Consider the following 27,022-nt stretch of genomic DNA (forward strand, 5'->3'; position numbering starts at 1 on the left):
TTATGGGTTGTAGTGTATTTAAGTTTTAATTTACTAAGGATAAAAATGGTATAAATTATTAGAGTAGCTAGCTATAGATGTTTTTAATGTAGGTGTTTGTAGAATATAATACACTTAATATAATGTGGATAGAATTACCATTAACCAAACTATTCTTATTTATTTCATTCTCTCCTTTCCTCTCTTGCAAAAAATAAGACTCTCTCTAGCTCCCTCTTTCTTTTCCTTTTTCCTTTTCTTCTTCTTCTTCTTCTTCTTCTTCAGTCCGTCTCCAATCAAGAGCACCAACACATAAACATTTGATCTTTGTTTTCTTTTATTCTTCCTATTCCAAATTGTGAGCTGTATTTGAAATGTATGGGTTAGCTTTTTCTTTAAAGTGTTGCTTGTGATAGCTCCCTTTGCTGCCTAAAGACCTCTTGAACTTTTAACTTTGATTTTCTTGTTGTCTTCTCAAAGATTTGATGGATTATTGGTTTGTACTTTGACTATGTTAGTTTTTAGTGCTCTGATCATATTGCATGTTGGATCTAGTGAAGATGTTAAAAGGAAATTCATGGAGTGATAAGCATGCAACTCAAGTAAATGGATACTCAAACATGAAGTTCATCTTGTTTTTCTTTTGATTTTCATTTGGTTTTTGTGTTTAAACTCTATGTAATTGTTGCTAAAGTGATGAGCTTGCATTTTTGATTTAAGGGTTTAAAGTAAAAAAATTTCTCCATCTACTGTACTGCCTCAAAACCGTGAGTTACCAAGCTTTGTCCTTCAAATCTTTGTATGATTTCTTTGAATCTTAAAGTTGGACTTAATAAGTTAGATTTTACATTTGATTTAGTGTTGCATGTGTTAGATCTCATGTTTTCAAAGGAAGAATTGTTTTACTTTAAATCCTCTTCAAACTGAAAACTTCTTTATGTTTGTATCTTGGAATTTCGATTGAGTTCTTTGAAATGTCTTAGTTAAACTTGTTCCATGTTTTAACCGAGTTAGACTCCAGATTTAGTATTGGTTTGCATGTTAGAAATTTGTTAATCTTTTGACACAAAATCTTTTGTTCTTCAAATTGTGTTTGCTTTTCTTTATGATTTTTTAATAGAAATTGTTCTATGATCTTAGTAAGTCAATTTTTGGTTTGGATCTTTGATTGAATAAGAGGTTTGTAAAAAAGTTTCATGAGAAAGTTGTTGATTTTTGGGGAGTTCTAAACCTGGACTACTGCTTCTAATTTTTCATGCTTTACTTTAAAATTTCTCTTTGATCTAAGCTTAAGTTTTAGTGTGTTTTGGATTTTTGTAGAAGTATGGATCTTTGATTGCATGTAATGATCCATGAGTTTTTTTCTTTCTTTTTTTTTTTTCGATCAAGTGAAAAATTGATCTATCTTTGATCTCTTACAAAACCGAGAATGTCGAAGTTTGGTTCTTTAAATTCTACTTGTCTTTCTTTCTTATTTTTAAGCTGAAATTGTTTTGTATTCTAAATGAGTTAAATTTTTACATGTTGCATGTTAATTTTAAGTTGGTTTCCTACATGAAAGTATTGAATTTTTATTTTTTTAGGCTTGGCCAAACCGTGATGGTTGCCTAAATTCTTGAGAAAGTTTCTTCTTTAAACTTCTTGATCTTCTAGTAATGTGATGCTTGTATTGAATCTAGGAAAATTTTACTTTGAATTAACTGGTTGTTTGATGAGTTTTAGTGAGCATCAAACCTTTTATTGGTTTCGTATTTAGCTTTGAACTTGAGAGCTTTAGCTTGCATTCTCAAGCTTTTTCTTTTGAGTTCTCTTTCAATTCTAGACTTGGTTTTCTTAATTATTTGGGTAAATTTGTTTCAAGAAATGGTCTACCCTTACATGTTGGTTTTGTCTGGAGTTTAAAGGATGAATTTGTAAACATTTCTTTGTCCTCACAAACCAGGTCTTGTATTGTGTTCCAGATGATTTTCCTTTGTTTTGTTTAAGAGTTCTTTGAAAATGTACCATATTTTATTCTCTAGTTGGTTCTCCAAACAAAAAGCTTATTGTTAAGCATTAGTTAAATTCTTTTACTTTTGTTTATGTTAAGATTGAGAAGCACCATACGAAGTTTCTTGAAGTTTTCTTCTAAATTAAAGTTTTGACTTTGAATTTTTAATTGTTTTGGTACTTGAGATGTAATGATTTTGTTGTGGAGACCATAAAGGTTTCGGGTAAGCAAGTTTGTAATTTTATATTGGATGATGCACCTTGTAGAATTTGGATCAATGTCGGTTGAACTAAAGATAATGTTGAAACTTGAATTGCTGTAGTGTGTGTTGGCAGTGGCTTGTTGATTAATGCGGCTATGAAATTTGATTGAATTTTGTAGATTATGTGGATTGCTAACTTAGAACTTTGAGGTTTCAAAGGATTTGATTTTTGGTTTTGATTTGAAATTTTAAGGTTAAGTACAATTAACTATTGAAAGACTTTTGGACAATTAAGATGCGTTTGAACTTATAAGGTTGAGTTAAAATTTATCTTTTTTATCTTGGAAGATAATTGGAATTTGCTTACTTTAATTTTAAGGTAAAGGATTGGATTTTTCTTAAAATTAAGACAATTGGACTCATGTTTTACTTTTGGGGAACCTAAATTATTTTGGAGTTAAATATATTTTTTTGAGGTTAAATTTTTGTTGCTTGGTTGTGCATTGTTGTAGGTATTTTTGTAACTAACTTATGTTGTATAATAAATGGCCCGTTGGAAAGTGGTGAGATTGGTTGTTGCTAGTTGAAAGATACCAAACCTAATAGTTTGGAAAATTTGGTAGGAATAAAAATTATAGTAGTACGGTGTATTGTTTGAGGTTGAGACTTAGAAACTTATAGTAGAAAAAGAATTATTATGGTTCACTCTTCTAACTTACTAGTGAATATGCTTTGGATTTAGAAAGGTGGTTAGGTACTAATTTAATTATTGGTTTTAAAACAAATAGGTGAGCATCGGCACGGAATTAGAAGGAAGAATCTTTCCTTGGATAGATCTTTTCTCAACCCTAATTATTTTTCAGAACATATGTGTATAAGAAAGTGTATTGCATTCATGCATCCACAAACATTACATTTAGAATTGTATGCGAATTTTGTTGGATATGATGTACACTTTTAATTTACAGTTCGTATATTATTGTTATTATTAATTTTTTTTTATAAATGTTAAGCTAGATTTTATGTATGTAAATGTATAAAATAATAGGTGCATACTATATTATGCATAGCATGCACTAAGCATATTATAGTAACCTGTTTTATGGAAACTTTTTTTACTGAAAATGATTTCAGAAAATATGCACTGGTGTTAGTTTTTAAAGTACTTTTTTCAAATGGTGTTGGAATATGGAGATTGACTTGAAACTTTTGGACTTGGATTATGATTTGATTATGCATTATAAGATTGATTTTGATATTTAGATTTAGTTGAACCATCATAAGGACTTAAGACATGGCCGTCCTGTCCACTAGATTGATCACCTGGGAAGATAGATAAGCCTGTTCTGTTGTCACGAAGTTGGTCATCAATTGGAGATCAAAGACTAAGTTAAAGTTATGGACATGTCCTAGATACTTTAATGAGTTCATTGTATGTGTAGTCTCAGCAAGTTTTCCTTAACATCCACTTATTTGATTTACTGATGGCCAACATGTACTGATATGTTCTTTATAAGTGTTAACTGCTTATTAATTAGGATATAATAGATGATTTTATAAGACCCTAGATCCTCTATCATATGCATTGCATATCACGTGATATTTATACCTATATATTATTTTGATATCTCGGAATTATTATTATTTTTGTATGAGTGTTTAAAACCCACTCATCGGGTACCTGTGCTCAACACCAGTTTCCAACTTCTGGAATTTTGTAGTAAGATTAGTATGCGCTAGTTCTAAGAAAGGACTGAACGGGCTTGAACTTGGAAGCAGTGAATGCTGGCTATGATCTTAAATATGTTTGTATATTTAGTTTAGTGTTTGGAAGTATTATTTATGTATTTGGACTTGGTCATTTATTCTGAGTCTTGTTGAGGTTAAGTATGACTTATACTAGAAATATTATTGAGTCATACTAGAAATATGATTGGTTTTAATTTAATTTTATATTGATGTACTGTAATTGTGAGACCCAAGGACTTATATTGGGAATTTGTTGAGTTTAGTTTATGTTGTGCTGTGTTAAGGTCAAGGTTTTTGTGTTTTGGAATTATATGGTTTTTGAGGCTGTTAAAGTAATTAAATTCCTAGTAATTTGACAAAGTCCTCCTCAAAATGGAAGAATATTTGATGATTTAATAAATAGTACTAAGAAAAGAAGGGATTTTTTGACAAGGCTGATTGCTTAATTATGTTGGAGTAGCTAACGCCACCGCGACAGGATCATGGGAAAGGTTGGTCCTGACATTATATTTATGGTTTTTTATTTAAAAAACTATATACAATACTAGTTTTTATAAATTAAAATACCCACGATCAAAATTAAATATTTTGAAATTAGACTAAAAAATTAAAATTAAAATAAAATAAGAATTTTTAGTTTCATAAAATAATTTTATGAGACCAAAATTAACGGTAATTTTTTATGTCCAAACCATTAAAAAAAAATAAAGCCAAAATAAAAAATAAAGGTAAAATTAAGATGCCCACTGTCAAATTAAATATTTTTGGACCTAAAATTAGACCAAAAAATAAAAATAAAAATAAAATAAGAATTTTTGGTCTAATAAAAATAAAAAGCCATAATTTTTTTTATTTTGGTCTATTTTTTTATGATTTGGGCAAAAAAGTATTATAAATTTTTGGTCTTGTAAAAATAATTTCATTGGACCAAAAATTAAATAAAATAAAAATATTATAGAAATTTTTGGTCTAACAAAATAATAATAAGTAATAAAAAAAAATCATAATTTTTTTGGTCTAACTTTCATTTATTTTTATTTTTTAGTCTTTTTTTTTATATGGTTTGGGCATAAAAAAATTACTAAATGTTTAATTTTATTAGATCTAAAATTCCTATTTTAATTTTATTTTTACTTTTTTTGTCAAATTTAAGGTTTAAAAATATTTAATTTTGATCATGGATATATTAATTTTTAATTTGAATAAAATAGGAATGTATAAAAATTTTCAAATAAAAAACAACGAATATAAAATTAAAAAATCACAAATTAATTTTTTTCCACAAATAATTATTTTATTTTTTTAAAACAAATTATTATATCATCATGACATCAGCACATGAATACAATAACATCATGTCATCGTCAAGCTTCAAGGGTTGACCCGATTTCAATGCAAGCAGGTCGTGTACCTAATTCCCGATAAGGCCTTAACTCACTCGTTTCTGTCGTTCAGCCACGGCTTCAAGCGATTTTTGTCATGGTTTTCTTGTCTTGACGGTAGGGATAGAACCCATTGATCAATTTGGTCCATTTTGATCCGAAAACTAATGTCCAAACTAGAAAGTACTAGCCAAGGCTTTTACGGTTTATGCAAGTTCATTTTCGCTCAGCCATTGATTTTAATTTTAGTTAAATCTTCCTTTAAATTATCTTTTATTTAACATCATTCTTCACTAAAAAAAACAAAAAAAAAAATGTATCAATGACAAGCACGTTTCTGTTTCTGTTCTATGGAGTTAGGTGAACTGGATCAACTATACAAGTTTGAATATTCAAGATTAAATCCACTCATATTAAAAGTTTAGGATCGAAGACGTACAACCCTCAAATTTCAATGCAATTGACCTCTTTTAACATAAGAAAAGCACCTAAAAATATGATCCTATCATTTTTTATCGATCAGCTCAACCTTTCAACACAACGGCTCTAAAATAGCAAGAAATTTACGTTTACTAAAACCTCTTGTCTGCTATTTAGGAGCTAAACCATTTCTACATTATTCACCACTTTAAATACAGCCCTTAACCACGTATCAAAAAGGCCAACAGTCTGAAGATAGAAGGCTTCTCGTTTAGGAATACCATTATTAACAGAAATCTAAACTATCAAGGTTCAATTACTATACTCTTTGCCTCATCTTTGGGATAATCCTCTCAAGATACAAAAAGAAATCTCAAGTCTTCCTCAGTTAATTTTCCCAGAGCCTCAGCTGAACCACCGATAGTACTGTTAAGCAAAAGATTGATTAGATAACCGCATTTCAAGTACATAACCTAGTAACATTGACTGGTAACAAGTTAAACTCACCCTTCAAACATTAGATCCTTCTTTTCTTGCAGCTTCAGAATCCTCTCCTCAATAGTATTCTCAATAACAAATCTTACAATTCTGTAGACATACGAGAATATATTAACAAAAGGAACATAATACATAATCAAGGATGCAGAAGTAGGAGACAAACAATAAACCTTATTGGCTTGTACTGCCCAATACGGTGGATTCTATCTTGTGCTTGCCGCTCTACAGCTGGGTTCCACCAAGGGTCCATCAAGAAAACCTAGACAGGTCAAACACATGAGCCATTCAATGCAACAAAACAGGAGTTACTTCATGGCCATAAAAATTTTCCATTGAGGTACTTAAAGCATTTCCAATTATGTTTCTCCACTTCCTACTAGAATCTTAAATAGAAAGCATCTTTCTCAAGTAATTTCTATAAACAACTCCAATCATGTGTATTTTGTAATCTTAAGCCATGTTTCAGATGTTGGATTAAAGATTGGATTGGATTTATCCAATTATTATGTGTTTTCAGTACAAAAAATGGCCATTCAATTGAGCTATGTATAATCCGGGTCAATGGTTTATCAAAGTACCAAATAAACGATCCTTAATAGGGTATGGATTTGGTAGGATTGGGTGAAAAATACAGCAAGAGGAGTAAGTTTATGAGATCTTTCGTACCAGAGAAACGATCCTGGTATGAGTTTGGTAATTAATAGGATTGGATGAAAATTCCACCCCTTACTTTTCTATCGCCTATCCTGGTGTAAATTCACACGCTTCACAGGAAATGAAACTAAAAGTTTGGTTATAAATGTTGCAAGCAAACCCAACTTTCTTTAAAAAATTAATAATAATATAAAAAATTTTCTGATTTGAATAGTATCTGTAATTAGACAAGCTTTATCTTATCTATTGTACTACTATCATAAATTATGTTCTTGCCCCCAAAATAAATAAATAAATCATGAATTTATGCAAAAAATAGTTAAAATATTTTTATTAAAAACAAAATTTTAAAAAGCCCATAGTCCAATCCAATTTGACACCTAAGTCATGCAAACATTACATAGATATCCAGTCTCGTGACCCAAAACATGCACCAAACACAAGACAACATACATGTACCTGATGAACTCCTATCCTTTCCAATTCAAACCATACCATGTCCCTTAAAGCATATATTTCTTAATGCTTACTGGTCAATGGCTGCAATGCATTATACAGAAGGCAGGACATTGATAACTAAAACTTAAAATATATATATATATATATATGTATATGTATATGTGTATATATATATATATATACACACAACAACAACAACAACAACAATACTTGCATTTTTGAGAGAAACGGTTACTCACATGTGATGCAACTGTAAGGTTGAGAGCAACACCTCCAGCTTTCAAACTCATGAGGAAAATCTTGGAATCTGAATCCTCCGTAAATCTTTTGATAGCAGCATCCCTTGCAGCCAAGGACATGCTTCCAACTAACTGAATGCAATTTATGCCAGACTGCAACAGAATCATAGCATTATTAAACTTGTAACTTTTTCAAGAGCATGGACAATGCTAAAATGCAGAATTTAGTATCACCTTATTAAGAGAGTAACTTATCAAATCCAAAAATGAAGTAAACTGGCTGAAAACAATTGCTTTTGCAGAACCATCCCTTTCAACCATGAATCTTATTTCTTCCTTCTAGAGCCACACAAATTCACCAAGTGATTAGAGAAGATTCCATAAAGTACTTGAATAAAACATGCAAAATCCAGAAAGAAGCAGGCTTTTGACCCCAAAAAAACAGAAAGAAGCAGGCTGGTAATGACCTTCAACTGAAATAATTAAGAAGCCAAATTTGCCTATATCATATGGTTTTCATTCAGATCATTGTGTGTGTTAGGGAACATCCAAGGTCCTCTTAAAAAAGAACCTCACACTAAGGTGTATCACTAAAATTCCAATGCGAAATTACAGCATGATTTGTCAACAACCAAAACCAAGTCAAATCTAAGGAAGATCCTTTAAGGTTTATTTTATGACATCGTTGAAACTGACAATAGCCCTCATGAAATTCAGGATAGTTTCAAAAATATCATTCCTATCTACTCTCTTTTTGAGCTGCGTCTAATTACTTCCAGCTGGCACTACAAACAAAAACTCACTAATATAATGGCCTTGATATGTCTAACTTCGTCTTATACGATAATCATAAGTGGACATAACAAGATAGCAAAGCGATGAAAATATACCGCAAGACTAGACATCCTTTTCAAATATTGTACAAATAAATTATAATTTAAATTAAAAAAAAAAAAAAAGCACTTGTACAAATAAATAAATAAATAAAACAAGATTAATACAAGATAACATTTAACATACCAAAGCCTCAATTTTTGTGCTTGTCTGAAAATTTTCAAGTGGAATTCTTTGTATAATACTAGAGGACCTGAAGCCCTTAACAGTAGTTTTATTAATTTGACTTCCAGCATCTGGAGTTGCAGTGAAATCAACAGTAAGTGGTTTCGAGCACGAAGGGCATGACATTTGTCCCAAGGAAGCAGAACAATCAATCAAACAAGTCTTGCAAAAAACATGCTCACAAGTGGGAACCTGAACCATTAAAGAACAAATTTTAGGAGAGATATTCATTATAAGATAGAAGATAAATCAAAATTATTTGTTAGAAAGTATAATATGGAAAATCACTTTTTCACTCCATCCAGTTCGTTTGATAGCAGGTATGGCAAATCCTTAGTTGTTAGAAAGTATAATATGGAAAATCAACTGTATGTCAGACTTCCACAGATAAGTAAATCCTTAAGTTTATGCTATAAAATTACACAGATAAGTAAATCCTTAAGTTTATGCTATAAAATTATTCATGACACCATTTTCCTTGAATATTTCAGATTCAAATCAGAAGCCAGAGCTTTACTTTTAATAAGATCACCACTTAAAACAATTAGTGTTAGAAGGCATTAAAAATGTCACAACGGAAAGCTGCAAGGCACATGGTCATTTACTTCCAGGGCAAATAATTGTTGAAAAGACAATTATGCACAAATGTTATGGGCACTGTTAAATAGAAAATAGAAGATATAGATACCAAGTAAAAAATAATAATAATAAAAAATTAAATAAATAAATAAAAACCATTCCAATTAAGCAGCACAGTCCAAGAGTTGGTCAAATTTACTTTCATATCAAATGATTCCATGGGTAAATAAATTAGTTAAGAATGAATATGAAAAGCCTTCCAGTCAGCAATATGCAATGAGGGAAAATTTTAGAATGTTAGATTGACAAAATGAATTTAATCCAACATAAAGAAAAAAAGGTAAGATTAACCAACCACAAGATCTTCTGCTGGGTCATGACAAATGCCACATACTTGTTCACCATTATCAACATTTGCATTCATTGCATTTCTCAATGCAGCAGTTGCAGAATATACCACGAGATAAGGATGGTCAGCTGCCTAATAGCAAATAAGAGAGAAATGAGAAGCACTGACCGACAGAATTGATCCAAACCATTAAATCTTATCCTGTTTCTAATTTCTGCTTAGATAGCAATAATATGCAATACTAATCCACCAACAGTACATAGTAGCATGAAGGAAACAAATGTAGCAATAAACTGAAAACATTAGGAAGGTCAAGAGTACAGATATCAACAATAAACACAAAGCTAAAAAAGGGAGGGACAAGAACTAAAAATTTGTTGATATGAGAGGGGTCAGCATATGTTTACTATCATAGAGTTGAAAACAAATCCATATGTTTCAACAAACAAATAACTGGATAGCTTTGGGTGTTCTTTACGCTTAGCAAACATCTTTCTCTTAAAGTGTAATCAAGTCACCTGTCGTAACCGTGTAAGAAGATCAAATATGTGAGCATAATTATTCAGAAGAGTACCCGCTTCAACATATCTGTAAGAAAAGAATATTATATAAGCACACAAAGGTCAATTTGGCAGACTATGCAGTATGTTTTAAGAGTGTTAATCCATAGGATGGAATTTAAAGCAAGTAACCGAAAAGGAACGATAAACTACAAAGAAAAATTATATTAATAATTAATAAGTAACTAAAGGAGGAGATAGAAGGTGTCACACGTGTTAAATTGTGCTTGACTTTCACTGTAAAGTGATTCGTAATAATCTTGCTCTCTGATATCGAAAGTGTCCCATCTAAGTGAAACCTATGTGTAGAGTTGAAAAGAATATCAGTAAACTTAGAACTTACATAAGATTGTGGTATGAACTATACAACAAAAAGAACTTACAATTCTAGGAGGAAGTGCAAGATCAGCAGCCCTGCCCTTTTTAGTCCGACGCAGCACTATTTTCCTCAAAATTTTGTGTGTTAGCAGTACCATGGACCTTCTTCCAATTTCATGGCGGAATGATTGTATTGGCTTCACAATATACTTGCAACAATTAAGTATTAAAAGATAAGTTACCACATAAGATTTCATTGAATATAAAGAAGCAACAAGAAGCCAAAAAAAGGGGAGGAAACAAAAAAAAAAAAAGGCTGAAAAAAAATTGTAAACTCACTTTATTCCACCAACTGAAATGTCTCGTAGAACTGTGTTGGCACTCTGAACAATGTGTAGAGGAACTGCAAATGGGCATAAAAGTCCCAAAATACAAGTCTCACTTAAAGATAAATGTTTGATCCCATAAAGAATAATACAAATAATAATTTCCTGATTATGGAGAGTGAGAATATAGAAAAAAGAAAAAGGACAGTAAGATAAATATGTGTAAAACAGTCTGAAGTGATTAAACATAAGAAGCCAGAAAGCAATCTTTTGCATAAAGGAGAAATAGGAAAAAAAAAAAAAAAAAAAGTAATGTAGATTAAAAAATTTAATAATCCATGAAACATATAAGCTTTCTCATGTAATTGATTGTCCGAAAAGGCAAACACATCCAAAAGGAAGAATAATGACTCATTCCTTTCAATTAGCATTTTCCAAAAGGATCAAAGTGAAATTACAAAATTCAAATGATTCACTGGTAATGGTAACATATACAGACTAAATCAACAAACTACGTTTAACATTGCTAGTGGCAGTGGCAAGAATCCAACAAGATAGTCATACATGCAATAAATAAAATTGAAACACTGATCATACCTATGATCAAGTATCCTGCAATCACAGTCCTTGCATAAGTAATATGAGTATGGACTTATTTGGAGAAATCGGACCTGTATAGATGAAATTGCAACTATATGAGCTAGAATGATCAAAGTGTCTCATTGTAGTTAAAAGTTATTTAACATCCAAAAACTAACCAGAGAGTATAGTTCACTAATACGATTCTGAACAGGTGTGCCACTCAAAGCCCATTTGTACAAGGACTCCAAAGCAAGAACCGCCTTAGTCGTATTACAAAGTCTACCTTTTATATAATGTGCCTAATTTAAAAAAAGAAGTTGGAAAAAAACATTAAAAGATATTGGTAAAAATCGTTTATTGAAGGTAAGAACTCCTAAAAAATTGATTTACATAGCAAGGAATAATAGTAAACAAAACAAACAAAATGATGTCCAGTAAAGCCCCAAAAAATTTCAATCTATGTAAATTCTACTTTTATTTTGGCTGAATGATTGTGTTCAAATTTTCACGGTTAAAAAGAATAAATTATTTGGCACATTAAAAGAACAAAAGCTCAATATTCTTTAGAAAAGTAAAAAGCAAGTTAAACCAACAAATGAACATTACATTCATGAACTCATCTCAGCTCGCTAACATATTGATAATTTTAAGCACAAAAAGTATTTTGATTATGTTATTTTGTATAAATCTCCTATGCAAAGAAACTGCATCACATGATATTTTTTAAGCACTATTCCACAGTTATTTCTTACACAGATACTGTAGATCCTGAAAACCAAGCCAGCTACTACAAGCTTATTCAGAAGCTGCTACCTAAAGCTTTATTCTGGAAATTAAATCAAAAATTGAAAACATGTAGACACAAAGGTCCTATTTTAACATACAAAGTATGCCATTGTAGCGCTCCTAACAAAAACATTCATGATATAAGACATGAGGAAAACAATAAATAAATAAATAAAAAAGAAAACACCCACAAAAAATAGGGATATATGACATAGAATTTCTTCATGTTAGAAGTTTCACAGAAAAAATATCAATTTACAACAACTTGCATCACTATAGGTATCTCAACATTGACTGATTGTGCGCATAAGCATGCATGGGGGAGAGGGAAAGAAGAAGGCTAAAAGAAGCGATCTGTTATTGTTTTCAAGCTCACCTCATCCAAAATAATGCGGTCCCACTTCACTGAATGCAAAACTGATTTTTTCCTAGGCAGATTCTCTTTATTCTGTTGCTCTGCTCCAAACTTGACAGAATGCAAAAGTAATTTCTTTTTAGAAAGACCCTCTTCCTTGTAATGCTCTGTTCCCTCGTTTTTAGATTTTGATGGAACTCTAGTTGATTTTTTCTTTTGTTGCTTAGACTGCTTCTCAGTTTTAAGAGCATCAGGCCCGCAAAAATATTTCAAGTGCGAAACTAATTTCCTCTCATAAAACGATTTGCTGCAGTAAGGGCACTTCTGTTTGGGAGGCATGATGCACTTCCTGTAGTCAGCCTCAATGGTGGAGTATGTTGTTATGACAAAATCATAATCGGATAATTGTTTTAAACTCTTGTCTCTATTAGCCCCATGATAAACCAGCACCTTCGTGCTTCCTTTCGAAGTATATCTCTCTATCTCACTTACCCACTGGCACACAGCAACTACAGGGCAAATTACAAGGGTGCCTTTAATTTTGGGCAAGCCTGTCGATGAACCTGGAGACAGAGAGGATCCACTTGATTCATTATTTGTCTTGTAGAGCTCTCGTTTGGCAAGGACAAGGGCAATTGCTTGAATAGTCTTTCCCATACCCATCTCATCTGCAAGTATACCTCCTCTAGTTTCAGATTTTTCCTGATTCAAGGCCCAGGCCAACCATTCCTTTTGGTATCTAAGCAAATCTATAATCAAATCAGGAGGTGCTTCTGCAGTTTCTGTCATCACTTCATTCTGATTATCAATATCAAATTGGCTTGATAAATTCTCATCAATAAATTTCTCATTCTGCTCTTCCCAAACATTCCACATCAATGTTTGCTTTCTTGACTTCTTTTTGGGTTTCTTCTTCATTTCCAACCCAAGATCATCAACTTGAAATGCTTCTTGGTTAATAAATTGTTCCTCAAAATTGCCTTCATTTTCCAACCCATTTTCTTCCAAATTCAGTGCCTCTACGCCAAAACTAGATTCATTGGCATTCTTCTTTGCTCCCAGCTTCCTCTTTTTTATTAAAGAATTGTTGTTCTTGCTAGTAGCACCCATATTAGACAACACTTCAGCAACACAGTCCTCTTCCGCTACATTGATATTTCAGAGTCAAAGTGTGGAACCAAAATGGCATAGTTAATTCAATAAAAATCAGATCCCATTAATATAATAAACCTGCAAAATTTTTACCTAAAGGGAATATATTCTCATAAAAATTCTACACCAGAATAAACAAAGCCCCAATTCATATAACTTTCAATCTTTACTGACATTCTAGAGATAAAAAATTGACGAACATCGCACAAAGAATGAAAGCTAAATATAAAGGCAAAAAGTACCATCGTCACTGCTGCTGCCATTATCAAAATCTGAAGACAACTCCTCCAAAGAACTACCACCGCTCTCGCTATCACTCCCCATTCCGCCGTGTTCTTCATTGTCTGAACCTGCATCATAATTACACAATTACAGATTCATCGATTCAAACATTCCAAGGAAACCGATGGAAAAATCAACGAAATTATAAACTTAAAATCAAAATACAAACCCAAGGAAACCAGTTTGTTAAAACCAAGTATTAAAAAAACCAAAAAATAAAAAATAAAAAATCACATGAAAGAAAGAAGGAAAAAAAAAATATATATATATATATATATATATACACATTTTTTGTACTTTTTTGTCCTCGCATTCCCATCAAATTTCGCTTTCAACTTTCTTGCAACAAGGAATTAAAACACAATTTTGTAAAAATAACAGAAAAAAGAGGGGAAAAAAAAAAAGAAGAAAAAAAAGAATAGAGGTATACCATCGGCATAGGATGTTGAACTTCCTCTGCGAGGACGAAGCTCCATTAATGGTGGTGGAAGAGAAAGAAAGAGTTACTTTGCGAATCGGTAATCGGGAAGATTCTGAAGACGAAGAATTCAGGATAAGTCAAAACGACGCGTCAGATGTCACTCTTTGATAGTTCACAGAAGGAGCCTCTTCTCCACGTACCCGAACGGCGGGAAAAAATGTTCCCCTCTTTTATAGTGGGATAGGCGCTGTGAAAAGTGGGGGGCCCCAGTCAGATATGGCCCACCAGAAACGTTGGGAAATTAAATATCGATCTCAGCCGTCACTTTTCCTTATCTATAGAGGATCATCATCTTAGATTAACGCTCCTGATTCCATTAGATTTTGGATTGATTCTTTTGGGTCGCCGTTGATGATAGACGAGTTGTTCGGTGCTTTGAAGCTTGCTTCGTAAGTTTTTTTTTTTTTTTTTTTTTTTTAAATGCTAATTAATTTGTTGTCCATTTTATTCTTCAGGAAAATTACAAAATGCCGTTTCAATTTTCTTGGATTTGCCTCTAAACTATTTTTTGAATTATTATTATTTTTTTTATTTCACTTGAACTATTGCATAATTTCAAATTGTCCATCTTTAAAATGTTCTGATATAATTTGATGAAATTGGCCTTTAATATTAAAATTAACTATTTAAATAAACAATATATCTTTAAATTATAACTTGTTTTGAATCAAAATCGATAAAAATTTAAAAATAACACCATTAAAAAAATATTTCTGTTCATTTTATATTAATTTTGTTAAAAAAAAAGTGATATAGCTAATTTCAATATTATAAGGTCAATATTATCAAATTCTAACAATAAAATTCAAAGAGAAGGCAAATTTACGTTATAATTGAATACTTTTGTTTCAAAAAAAAAAACTAAGGGTAAATTAAAACGTGGGTGAAAGCCAAAGGGGTTTATTAAATTTGTGACATTATATTACCAAAAAGAACTTGTAATTTATTAATTATTTGAATTTGATTCAATTCTTTAGGGATAATTGCAAATAATGGGCGTGACCCATATAAATAATACAGAGTGGTAGTACTATTTTACTGGTTTATATTAAATTGTACTTATTTTTCAGAAGAGAGATTGTACATCTATATTTCATTTATATTATTATTTTAATATAGATATATATATACATATATATGTAAAATATAAATATCACGTGAATTGATCAATAATTTGAGAAACAAACTTTATAAGCAGCATCAAAATACCATTGACTTTAGATGTCTCTTCTGGTCTCTGTTTTGTTTTTGGACTTGGACCTCCTTCGTACCAAGATATATAAAAACAATATAAATCATTGAGTGCTTTATTTGATAAATATTATTTTTTTATTATGGTAAATATCTGATAAATAGTGGTTAATCCTTAAAATTATTGAAAACATATAGAACACAAATTATATCTATATAATTAATTAACCATCTCTCTCTCTCTCTCTCTCTCTCTCTCTCTCTCTCTCTATATATATATATATATATATACATATATATGTATGTATTGACCAAAAATAAAATAAAATCTAATAATTTTATTTTTATACATATACGGACTGAAGTTCAGAATATATTATTGAACTGTAACATTCTTTTCTTTTTAAAAAAAAAAAAAAAAAAAGGTAAAACAATCTATTTTAGTCTTCTTTTTTCTTGTTTTTTTCTCAAAGAAAGATGAATTGTACTAATTAATTTCAAAATTACACATATCAACTTGGATAGCATGATTTAACCAATCAGGCCCCTCCTCCATCCAAGTTTGAATATTACCTAAAGTTACCGCATTAGTATGAGCAACAAGGTTTTCTTCCCTCTATGCAAATGAAATTGAAAAACTCGCATACCTCTCTAATAAGGTCCGAATATGATCAACCATAAAACATCAACACCTAAATACTCATATAAACCATTAACCAACTTGACAGCTATCTAAGAATCAGATACAACTTTCCCACTCCCAAAATCTGACTGAATACAAAATTCAATTGCATCACGAATGGACATCAATTCCACCTTTAACGAGTTACAATTCCAACCATGACGAAGCCGTGTAGCAATTACTTGATTTGGATGAACATAAGCTTCACAAAATTCAACTTCAATACTATTAAAAAACCAAACACCCTCTCTCCTAAAATTGTCCAAAAATCTCTGAGTTCCTTTTAATCCAGAGACCCCAACAAATATAAGCAAAGAGGTCATTTTGAAAATCAGACAAATTAACAAATGCCCAGCAACATAGATCAGCAAATGACAGATAATGGAAACCTCTCAGAGCTTGAAAAAATTCAACCTGCTTCCAAATTTTCCTAACCATCTATACAACTCCAGAAAGTATGTAAAATTGACTCCTCTCCAACAGAACACAAAAACCATAAATTGGCTGGTGTTATATTTCTTCGAGCCAACGCAGAACAAGGGAGAGCATTTGAATAGCCCTCCAAACAAAATTTTAATTTTATTTTAGTCTCCTTTTTAGCCACATTCCTTTTATACGTCCAAGAAAAATCACATTCTGTATTAGTCTTTTGATTGTCACTTAAATTACAAAACTGAGAACTCTTTTATATTACCTTTTTTTTTTTTTAATCGCATGTGAGTTTCATGTACATTTTTTACCATTCTTTTTCAATAAGAGTTGTTTTACGAATATTTTTCCCTTTTTCTTAATATAAAATGTGAGGATTAATCGATTTCAGATCAACGGTGTCAATTAAATAATAAATAAATTCAAGAAAGCTTGTTTTAAAGCTTTTGATTTATTTTCACTTCGGATGTGAGGTATATGAGCTATACGTACCTCTTTGTATTTTTGTAAGTAAAATATTTTTCTTGTTTGATATATATATATATATATATGCATACATATTGCCTTACTGAACCTTCTTTTGGTAGTGATTTTTTATTTTTTTTAATAATTTGCTAGTGAATTAATTTGGTGATTCATGTTTTCATTTTGGTGAATTTTATGATTCTTTTTATGTCTAATACTTGTTATCATCGTTATTAGAGCTATAAAAAGGCTCGAGTAGCACTTGAATCTTGAGCAATAAACCAGCATCAGTTGTTTATAATTAGTTCAGATTTATTATTTATATGTATCTATATAAAAATTGTATTATAAATTTAAACACATTAAATATTTATATGTAAAAACATTATTTTTTATATTTTAAATTTGAGAATTTTTTAAAAATGAATTAATTTTGTAATAAAATTAATAAAGTAATAATTTAAATCTATTAATAACTAATTTTAAAAATGTTATTTGAAAAAAACAAATATTCAAGTTTTTTATGTTTTTATGTTATAAGAAGTTGAGCCGAATTAAATTCGAAATTTTTTAAGTTTGAACAGAATTCAAACATCTATAAAATCATATAAACCGAACTTGAGAATTTTAATATTCGACTTGGCTCGGCTTATCCATACCCTATTTATTATTTAACTGCAAAATTATATATATATATATATATATATATATACGCAACAGATGTGCTTTGGAAGTTGATCTTGATGCCTTTCTAGAGTTTATGAGAGGGCAATAAGGGACACGATGCAAATTAGTATTGAGTAAACCATGAAAAAACTATTAAAAAAAAAGCTAACTATGACAAAACTATTGGAATGTCTAGGAGACAAGTTTACAAATGCAAATCAATTAACATCGATGTTTTCAGAAGCTTGATAATTCAGTTGGACCTTGAAGTTTGCCTTAGTATAGGGTCAATTTCTTTAATAATTTAAAGAAAAAACATTCAGCTGCTTAAATCCAATCTATCATCTATGTTAAGTGTAGCATCACCAACTTCTCTTTATCGCCTTAACATTTTGGGATCCAAAACTCTGCAAAGGAGGGTTGTGGGTCATGTATCAATAATTGAGCTAAGGGTAGATGGAGCATTAATTAATATGTATCTTTTCCAATATATATTTATATATATTCGCTAAGAATAAAATATCTTTCCCAATATGTTATTGAACAAATTATATCCAATGAATAATTATAATTCTCATAGACCATATTGACCAGGTGTTGCATGCAATTTGTACGCATGTTCCTATCCCATCAAAAGAAAGCCGCAGGGCTAGATATTTTGCAAACCCTATTAATTGCATTATTGCATGCTGCTTGTTATATATAGAGTACTGCTAGGGATCTCTATCAACTAACAGAAAAAATATTATTATGCATCTTTGATTTAGATATGAGAGTTCCTTAAATTCCTCAGTCAATTATAATAACAAAAGCAGAATAAAAACTCTTGTATCATATTAGGGAATTACACTCTTTTTTTTTTTTTCTTTTCTTTTTTTAATCCCCTTTTTTAGTAGCATAGTTTAATGAATTGTTTGCTCATACTAGATCTTAATGCAGACCACACAAATAAGCATTTGCCAAAACAAAACATGGATTCTGAAGCAAGAGTTTTTAATGTCCACCACCTCCACCACTACCTGAGCCGCTACCAGATCCATGGCCAGCACCTGCACCGACTCCAATGCCGATACCGATTCCAATTCCAAATCCTCCACCGTGGCCACCTCCGGCACCACCTCCTGCACCAAATCCACCTCCATGACCTGACCCTACACCTACTCCACCTCCTCCTCCTCCTCCAGCCCCTCCTCCCCCTCCTACACCTCCACCGGCTCCGCCACCTACTCCTCCTCCTGCACCGAACCCGCCTCCATGCCCAGATCCTCCTCCTACACCACCACCTCCTCCTCCACCTCCACCTCCGCCTCCACCACCACCTCCTCCTAGTCCTCCTCCAGCCCCACCACCCACACCACCTCCAGCACCAAAACCTCCACCATGTCCAGACCCACCACCGATCCCACCACCTCCACCTCCGCCTCCCCCTCCACCACCACCACCACCAGCACCTCCTCCAGCTCCACCACCTAGACCGCCCCCAGCACCAAAACCTCCTCCATGACCCGACCCACCTCCAACACCACCTCCTCCTCCGCCACCAAATCCCCCACCACCACCAACACCTCCTCCGGCACCACCACCGACTCCTCCTCCAGCTCCAATGCCTCCGCCATGGCCAGACCCACCTCCAACACCAACACCCCCTCCTGCACCACCCCCTAGACCTCCACCACCACCTCCACCAAAGCCTCCTCCTCCTCCCGCTCCACCACCAATGCCACCGCCTCTACCAAAACCAGGACCACGGGGTCCGCGGCCACCGAACCTACCCCGGCATCGCCGACCCCATGGACAGTCATAGTCGCGGAATCTAGTTTCGTCGAGCTTGTCATCTCCAAGTGTGATTGCACTAAGATGGAGGGCAATGCAAAGGATGAGGAGACTCAAGGACACCCATTTGGGAGACGCATCCATAACTTGATGGTTTAGATTGTGATTAAAGCTTACTGAGCTTGCTTGCTCTTGTCTGCTCGAATGGTCGTTCTTTTATAGCCTTCATGCAGTAGGGCCAATTATACATTACTCCCCCACTAAACAGCCTTTAATGGGTGCATGTTGACGCGTTGGGACCGTTGGGGGATTGGCGGGAATAGTAATTGCATATAGGGAAGTCAAAGATGACTTGGATGTGTATCTGTTCTTTTTTCATGGTCAATCTGGCAAAGGTTTTCACTTTTCAATCCAACTTGACAAAATCAAACACGCAATTCTAATATATATATATATATATATATATATATATATCTAAATGTAAAAAAGTTAAATAAATAAATAAAAACGAAAAGCCAGATTCAAAACTATAAATAATGACTATATTTTCTCATTCATAGATCATTATTTATTGTTGTTTTTATAACCAGATTTTATAAAATTATTAGTATTTAGATAGTTAATCTATATATATATGGGTTAATATTGTTTTATTTACTCAAACTATGACGTCCTTTTCACATTGCCCTCTAAGCTATAAATTTTATGGCAATATTGCTTCCTAAACTATTGTTTTTAATCCAATCAAACATTTTCAATGAATGAATTTAATGGAATTAATTGCACAAAATCTATATATATAACTTTGTTTGTAAAAAAAAATTTATTATGTTCTATTTATTTAACAAAAAATAAAAAACTTATTATGTTTCATTTTGTTGTTTGATAGTACTGAAGACTAATTTGGCCAAATTCATTTGAGAAAATTGCATAATTGACCTAGATTGATATAATAACAATATATACTTTGGAAGGCAATGTGACAAAATTTATAGAGCAAAAGTGTAAAAGGTGTTATAGTTTTTGAGGGTTAAAGTTGTACATATAGAAGATTTTGACTTTCAAACATCCCCATATTAAACTGTGCTGTGGATTAGGATCTTATGATATGGATGATATTAGGTGGGACACATTTTAATAGATAATTTAGAAAGTGGATCCATAGGACCATATATTGCTGAAAATGGGTATTGAATTATACATTTCCAAATCTTCTTAGAAATTTAATGCGAGGAATGGAATGGGTGAAGATATTGAAGCTCAAATTTGGTCAAAATTTGCCGACACACACAAAGTTGGTGTCCCGGACGATCTATATATATCCATATTTATTTAGTAATATTACAACGTATGTTGTTCTCAATCTTTAGCAGACAGAATGGGCAATCCGGTGGGATGTCTAATGATTATGGGCCTTTTTGTAATTTCATTATTGAACAAGCATTTGAGTTTGCCTATTTCAAGTTTTATTACCTATTCCCCTCGACAGTAGTAAGAGTTCGCATGAATCATGACTCGCATATAGAAGTGGATAATTAAATTCATTAAGATGAAATTAATTAACTGTGTTGTATAGCGAACATTATTATTCTGTCTTTGTGTGTATAAAGATATATATATATATATATATATATATGTAAATATATATTTTTATCATTTACAATAATTTTTCTTTTTGTATCACATATATGACATTATATATATATATATATATATATATATATATATATATATATATATATATGTGTATATGAATGACATATCAATTAAGTTAACCTCATTTTATATATAGATTTTTTGAATTATTTTTAAAATGAATATTAAACAAACATTATCATTACTATTTTAAAGACTTAGTTAAATACTATAAACTTTTCTCCAAATTAAATAAAATTTTCTTTAAAAAAGTCAATATTTCAATAAAAAAAATAACATAAATAACTTTTATATACATTATTATTGAAGAACAATTTTAAAATTGATAGTATAAGTATATGATTTACATTAAACAATATTGAATTTTATGCTACATAAAGACCAATCTATATCTACCATTGAACAATGCACTCATCTTAATGCTATATCAATGTAATATATATATATATATATATATATATATATACACAAAGAATCTCTCCTATAGGATTCCAAGACATAGTTAAAGTCCAGTAGTTTTCTAGATTAGATTTGAAATTAAACAACTCCCTTTTTTTTTTTTTTTTTCTTTTTTCACTTCACTTCCAAAATTTACGCCCAATCACTCGCACCATCGTTAATATACGTCAAGTGGCTTCCTAATTCGCACAATCGCTCTCTTCAGCTGAAAAATCCATCACTACCATCTTTTCTTGGCATAAATATACTAAAAACGGATATGAAACAAACTCCACCATCAGTATCGTGTCTCACTCTCACTCCACCCCAATAAGCGTATACAGTCACACTTATTTTGCCATGAAGAAAAGGTTTTCAAAAATCAAGGCTTTGGTTGCCATGAAATTCAAGAAAAATCTAAAAGAAAACCCCAATGAAATTCAAATTCAAATGGGTATGGTATCTGTGAATTCTTGTGGAATTTATTGTGATTGTCCATTTAAAGAGAGAAAAATTCTAAACGCCTAATAGCCAATGGAATTTAAGTTCCTAACAAGCCTTCAATTTCTTGTACTTCTTGCTTTTTGGAATGTGAACCACCATAGGAGAGAAAGAAGACAAAGGGAAAAAAGCATTGTTTCCATACGCATTATATTTGAAATTTGGGAGTGGAGCGAGAGAGCGGAAGATCATCTCAGGTTTTATATTTTTCACAAATTAATATATTCTTGACCATTAATATCCAATGGTCAAAATTTGAATTTTTGGACTTCATCTAAGTTTTGGAATAGGAGATTCTCTTTCTACATGATTATACCATCATAGTTTTTTTTTTTATTAACCATTACTAAATCATTTTGAAGGTTGAAAATTTAGTAATTCATTTAAGGTTTACAAAATCTTATAAGGTTTATTTTTATCAAATAAAATTTTAATATTTGTCACTAAATTTATATTAAACCATAAATTGATTTTTAAATTTCATCCATTAAGCGATCCAAGCACAAATAAAGGATGACTTAATGTTATAACAATCAAGGTGACTTGCATAATTTAATGGCTGTGAATAATTGTCTTTCATAGTCTTTCTCAATAAATTCCTCCTTATATTAAATTTGTATATACTATAATGGACTTGTTTGTTCAACTTATAATGAGTTGTGCTGTAACCTCTACCATAAGATGAGCATATAAGTCTACAATAACAAAACTAATATTTATATATACAGAGTTTATTATTAGGAAAGTATAGTTTATTATTAGGAAAGTACTTTTAATTTAATTGAATCTAAAATGGCTATGTAATAAATGCTCATTAGTTGATTGCCTTATCAATTGCTATTTGAATTGAAATCTAAAACTTAAAATGGGATATGATAACCTTTACTGGTACCATAAAGATCATTGACTAAATAAAATCATAGATACCTTGCCAAGAAAATTAGCGTTCCTCATATGAAATTTTTTGACAAATAATATAAGTCATTTAATTAATCTAATATAACTGCTTATATATATATATATATATATATTTGAAAAAAAAAAACCTTAAATTTCTCAAATCCATATCTAGACACCATTTATTTTTTGTGCAAATTATTTATTGCTACCAAATAATTCTCAAAAACCAATCTTTCTCTCTCCTATTTAAGTCCGAATTGCTATTTCTTTCTCCTATTCAATTCCTAATACTTTTTGCTTCTTCTCATCAAGAAAAAAACACCGCACACACTTACGGACAATAATTTTAGTGGGTTCCTAATTGTATTGATTTTTATATTAAATTCATATATCTTTAGGAATATCCAATTTCATTAAAAAAAAAGAAAAAAAAAAGTGCTTGTGGCATATTGAGAATGAAGCCTCAAATTCAAACATCCTAATTTATCTCGATTATAGCATTAAAAACTATTTACTTTATTCTTCTATTCAAAAACAAAAAAACAAAAAAATGATAAGTTACCAAATAAATATATCAACATGTGTATCAAATTTTATGTATTTTATTAGTTAACTTATTATTATAACGAGTTGTGGCAATTTTGAGAATGAAATAGGGAACGGGGTGGGGAGCAGGACAAGATTGCTTGCCTTAGGTCAGGGACAGCCATTGTATTCCCAGCTTGTATATATATAATTATATATAAATATAGAATTTTATAAATCGGTATAAAAAATATATAAAATTTTCAATTTTTCCTAAAATAAAGTTCACTGTTATTTCAACATATAAAAATTTAATTGGTTTTCATTAATTCTTTATTAGATTTTTAGTACTAAAAATAAGAAACAAAAAAGAAAATATTTTAAGTTAATATTACCATATATAATTTACTCATTTTACCCCTAGATAGTTAATAATAAAAGTGGAGTAAGTAACGCACTAAATGTGTTTTTTTGATAATATTTTAAATGATTTTCTAATTTCATCATCTATGGTAGAAAGATTTCGAAAATATAAAAAGCTTGTTTAAAAAAAAAATACAGTGCAAAAGAAAATGGAAGGGTTAAGAACCAAGAGAGAAAAAAATGATTTAGGTTGAGGGAAGAGAAATATTATTTTAGAAATAATAAATAATTAAGGCAAAAAAATAAATTGCGCTTAGATATGGAGTAGAAGAGATTTAAACGTTTTTAAAAAGGCAAACATAAATCATTAAATTACATCAATTGAATGGTGTAGATTATTTGTGAAAGACCTTTGAGGAACGCTCCCGTATATATTTATCCAACAATTTTTCACTTAAAAAAACAATAATAATAATAAAATAAAAAGTAAAAATTATGTCAATTCTGATAAGCTGATTCCATTCCTTCCAACCGCTGTTTCGCATACTGGATAACAATTTGATCTCGTATGATTTGTACTTTACTCGTGAGTCCTGGTCGGGAAATTGAGCCTATAAATTTTGATGTTTGTTTTTTGTTTTATAATTTCATAACTAGCATGGCGCTTTTGTACTTAGAGGAGAGAACTGTTGGAAAAATATATGAATATATATATAAATACATGTAGATAAATTAAAACAACATAAATAAATTACATAAAATAATAAAACATATTAAACTTGTAAGTCCTTGTTAATGGTGATCTGCTCTTTGCAAGTTTGATCGATGTCTGTGTGGTATTACAGTATTTTTAAGACGTTTTTTGTCCACTGATACAGGAGTTTTGTGACGAACGTCTTCCAGAATACAACGGCTACAAAGATCTTGGACATGGCACCTCCAAAACCTTTCCTTCGAACTTTTTGTGTATCTTCGCTTTATCACAATCAATGTTTTCTTTTTGATTTTTCCTTTTTCACATTATTTTCTCAAAAAAACAATTTCTCTATGTTTTCAGAAACTGAAAGAACATTCAAAAGTAACGTGATCCCACAAACCTCTCAACATAAAGTCCTTTCTCCTTTAAAAATCTCAACACATTGTTTCCAAAATATTATTTGATATTATTTAATTAAAACTTGATCAAAACAAATCTTTTCCAACCAACCCGTAAAGTAAATATACAAAAGCCCAAAGCCCAAATCAGGCCCAATACAAATCATTCACTAAGGCCCAAAACTATAACAATCCCTCACATAAATGATTTGACTTCTAAAACAAAGCATGACTCTGGTGGTAAAGTTCTGCAGTCGGAACTTGCATAGAATAAGTAGATGTTACTCTTTGAGTCTTCCCTTCTGAGACTACATCTACTTTACTAACTTATGGTAGATGTGATATCTTTGAACAATTTTATCCTTTGTGTAAATGAGAACATAGCCCACACATGATTCCTTTCTGGTACACTTCAGTTCTTACTGTTGTGTTCATTTTGACCTTGAACACTTCCCTAGTTCTGTAAGAGTTTTTAAAGTATTGCGCTCTTAACAATTCTCCTTTGAAGCAGCCACTCTTCTCTCTCACATAGGTGATTTCTATTCGCATTATAATCAGCATAACTATGCATAAATTACCACACACACATTTATAGGAATCATTAAATGCATACTTTATGCTTAACATCTTTCTATCACTGTTTCATCAAAGGAATGGGCAGAGGATTAACCCCGCATAGTGATCCATACCAATCTTTACACTTTCGTTCTCCCATTAAACCTAGATCTTGGGATCTCCAGTCAACTAGGTTGGGTTTCCATCATATCGACTTTACTCAGAGGCTTTAATCTCATTCCCCTTGACGACTTCTCAACGAATTCTCTATTTAACCCTTTGGTTAGTAGATCCGCAATATTATCTTTCGAATTTACAGTGCCTATTGAGGTAACTCTAGTTGAGATTAATTGTCTGATGGAATTGTGTCTACGATGAATATGTCTAAACTTTCTCTTATACATAATATTTTGTGCTCTGCCAATCGTAGATTGACTGTCACAAGGTAAACTTATTGCTAGCACAGGTTTGGGCCACTTTGGAATGTCCTCTAAAAATTGACATAATCATTCTGCCTCTTAACCACATTTATCTAATGCGATAAACTTAGATTCCATCATGGATCGAGCTATCACATTTTTTTTTTTTAGGACTTCCATGTCACGGCTGCACCCGCTAATATGAACACATAGCTACTAGTAAACTTTGAATCCTTGATATCTGATATCTAATTTGCATCACTATATCTTTCTAATACAGTAGAATAACTTATATAGTGCAATTCGTATTCACGAGTATATCGTAAGAATTTATTTTTATGATCATCATTTTGATTATTCGTGTCTCTAGTCAGTCTACTTATTGCATAAGCTAAATATGGTCTGATACAACTCATCAAGTACATCAGACTTTTAATCACCCTAGCGTATTTCACTTGAGATACATTTTCTCCTTTATTTTTGGATAAGTGTAAACTCATATCTATGGGTCCTTTGGCTATACTAATGTCATCATGACTAAACTTTGTCAGTATTTTATCTACATAATGCGTTTGACTAAGAATAATTCCATTTGAAGTTCTTGTGATTTTCATACCTAAAATCATATCTGCAAGCCCCATATCTTTTATGTCAAATTTGAAATTTAACATGACTTTTGCAGTTCAAACCATATTGTCGTCACTACCTACTATTAGTATGCCATCTACATACAAACATAGAATGACATATATATTCTCTGTATCTTTTACATGAATACATTTGTCACATTCTTTTATTTTAAATTCATCTTTTAGTATTGCATTATCAAATTTTTGATACCACAGCTTTGGAGCTTGTTTAAGTCCATATAAGAACTTTACCAATTTACAGACTTTCTTTTCTTGTCCTAAAGAGGAGAAACTCTCAAGTTGCTCTATGTAGATCTCTTCATCTAGATCTCCA

The 27,022-nt window shown here is 31.2% G+C and overlaps 2 protein-coding genes across 6 annotated transcripts; both read right to left on the bottom strand.

Moving 5' to 3' along the window:
• Window positions 1-5,870: 5,870 nt before the first annotated feature.
• Window positions 5,871-14,561, bottom strand: LOC107414180 (DNA repair protein RAD16). 5 transcript variants are annotated; one of them, XM_016022280.4, is made up of 16 exons: window positions 14,351-14,561; window positions 13,881-13,988; window positions 12,508-13,628; window positions 11,522-11,644; window positions 11,361-11,434; window positions 10,777-10,840; window positions 10,503-10,646; window positions 10,333-10,418; window positions 10,078-10,147; window positions 9,566-9,691; window positions 8,593-8,823; window positions 7,807-7,911; window positions 7,573-7,725; window positions 6,391-6,479; window positions 6,230-6,310; window positions 5,871-6,148 (listed from the first exon to the last, which is right to left on the bottom strand). In XM_016022280.4, exons 1-16 carry the CDS (start codon window positions 14,394-14,396, stop codon window positions 6,076-6,078), a joined length of 2,694 nt encoding a protein of 897 aa, XP_015877766.1. In that variant the 5' UTR covers window positions 14,397-14,561; the 3' UTR covers window positions 5,871-6,075. The 5 variants fall into 5 exon arrangements, with proteins under 5 accessions (XP_015877766.1, XP_015877765.1, XP_015877764.1 ...); XM_016022279.4 differs by having other exon boundaries at window positions 7,807-7,908; window positions 12,508-13,631; XM_016022278.4 differs by having other exon boundaries at window positions 12,508-13,631; window positions 14,351-14,560.
• Window positions 14,562-18,565: 4,004 nt separating this feature from the next.
• LOC107414142 (glycine-rich cell wall structural protein 1-like) lies at window positions 18,566-20,066 on the bottom strand. The gene has a single exon (XM_048466997.2). It carries the CDS (start codon window positions 19,749-19,751, stop codon window positions 18,828-18,830), a length of 924 nt encoding a protein of 307 aa, XP_048322954.2. The 5' UTR covers window positions 19,752-20,066; the 3' UTR covers window positions 18,566-18,827.
• Window positions 20,067-27,022: the final 6,956 nt, after the last annotated feature.

This window comes from Ziziphus jujuba, chromosome 4 (genome assembly GCF_031755915.1).
Source record: "Ziziphus jujuba cultivar Dongzao chromosome 4, ASM3175591v1".
Lineage (NCBI taxonomy): Eukaryota > Viridiplantae > Streptophyta > Magnoliopsida > Rosales > Rhamnaceae > Ziziphus > Ziziphus jujuba.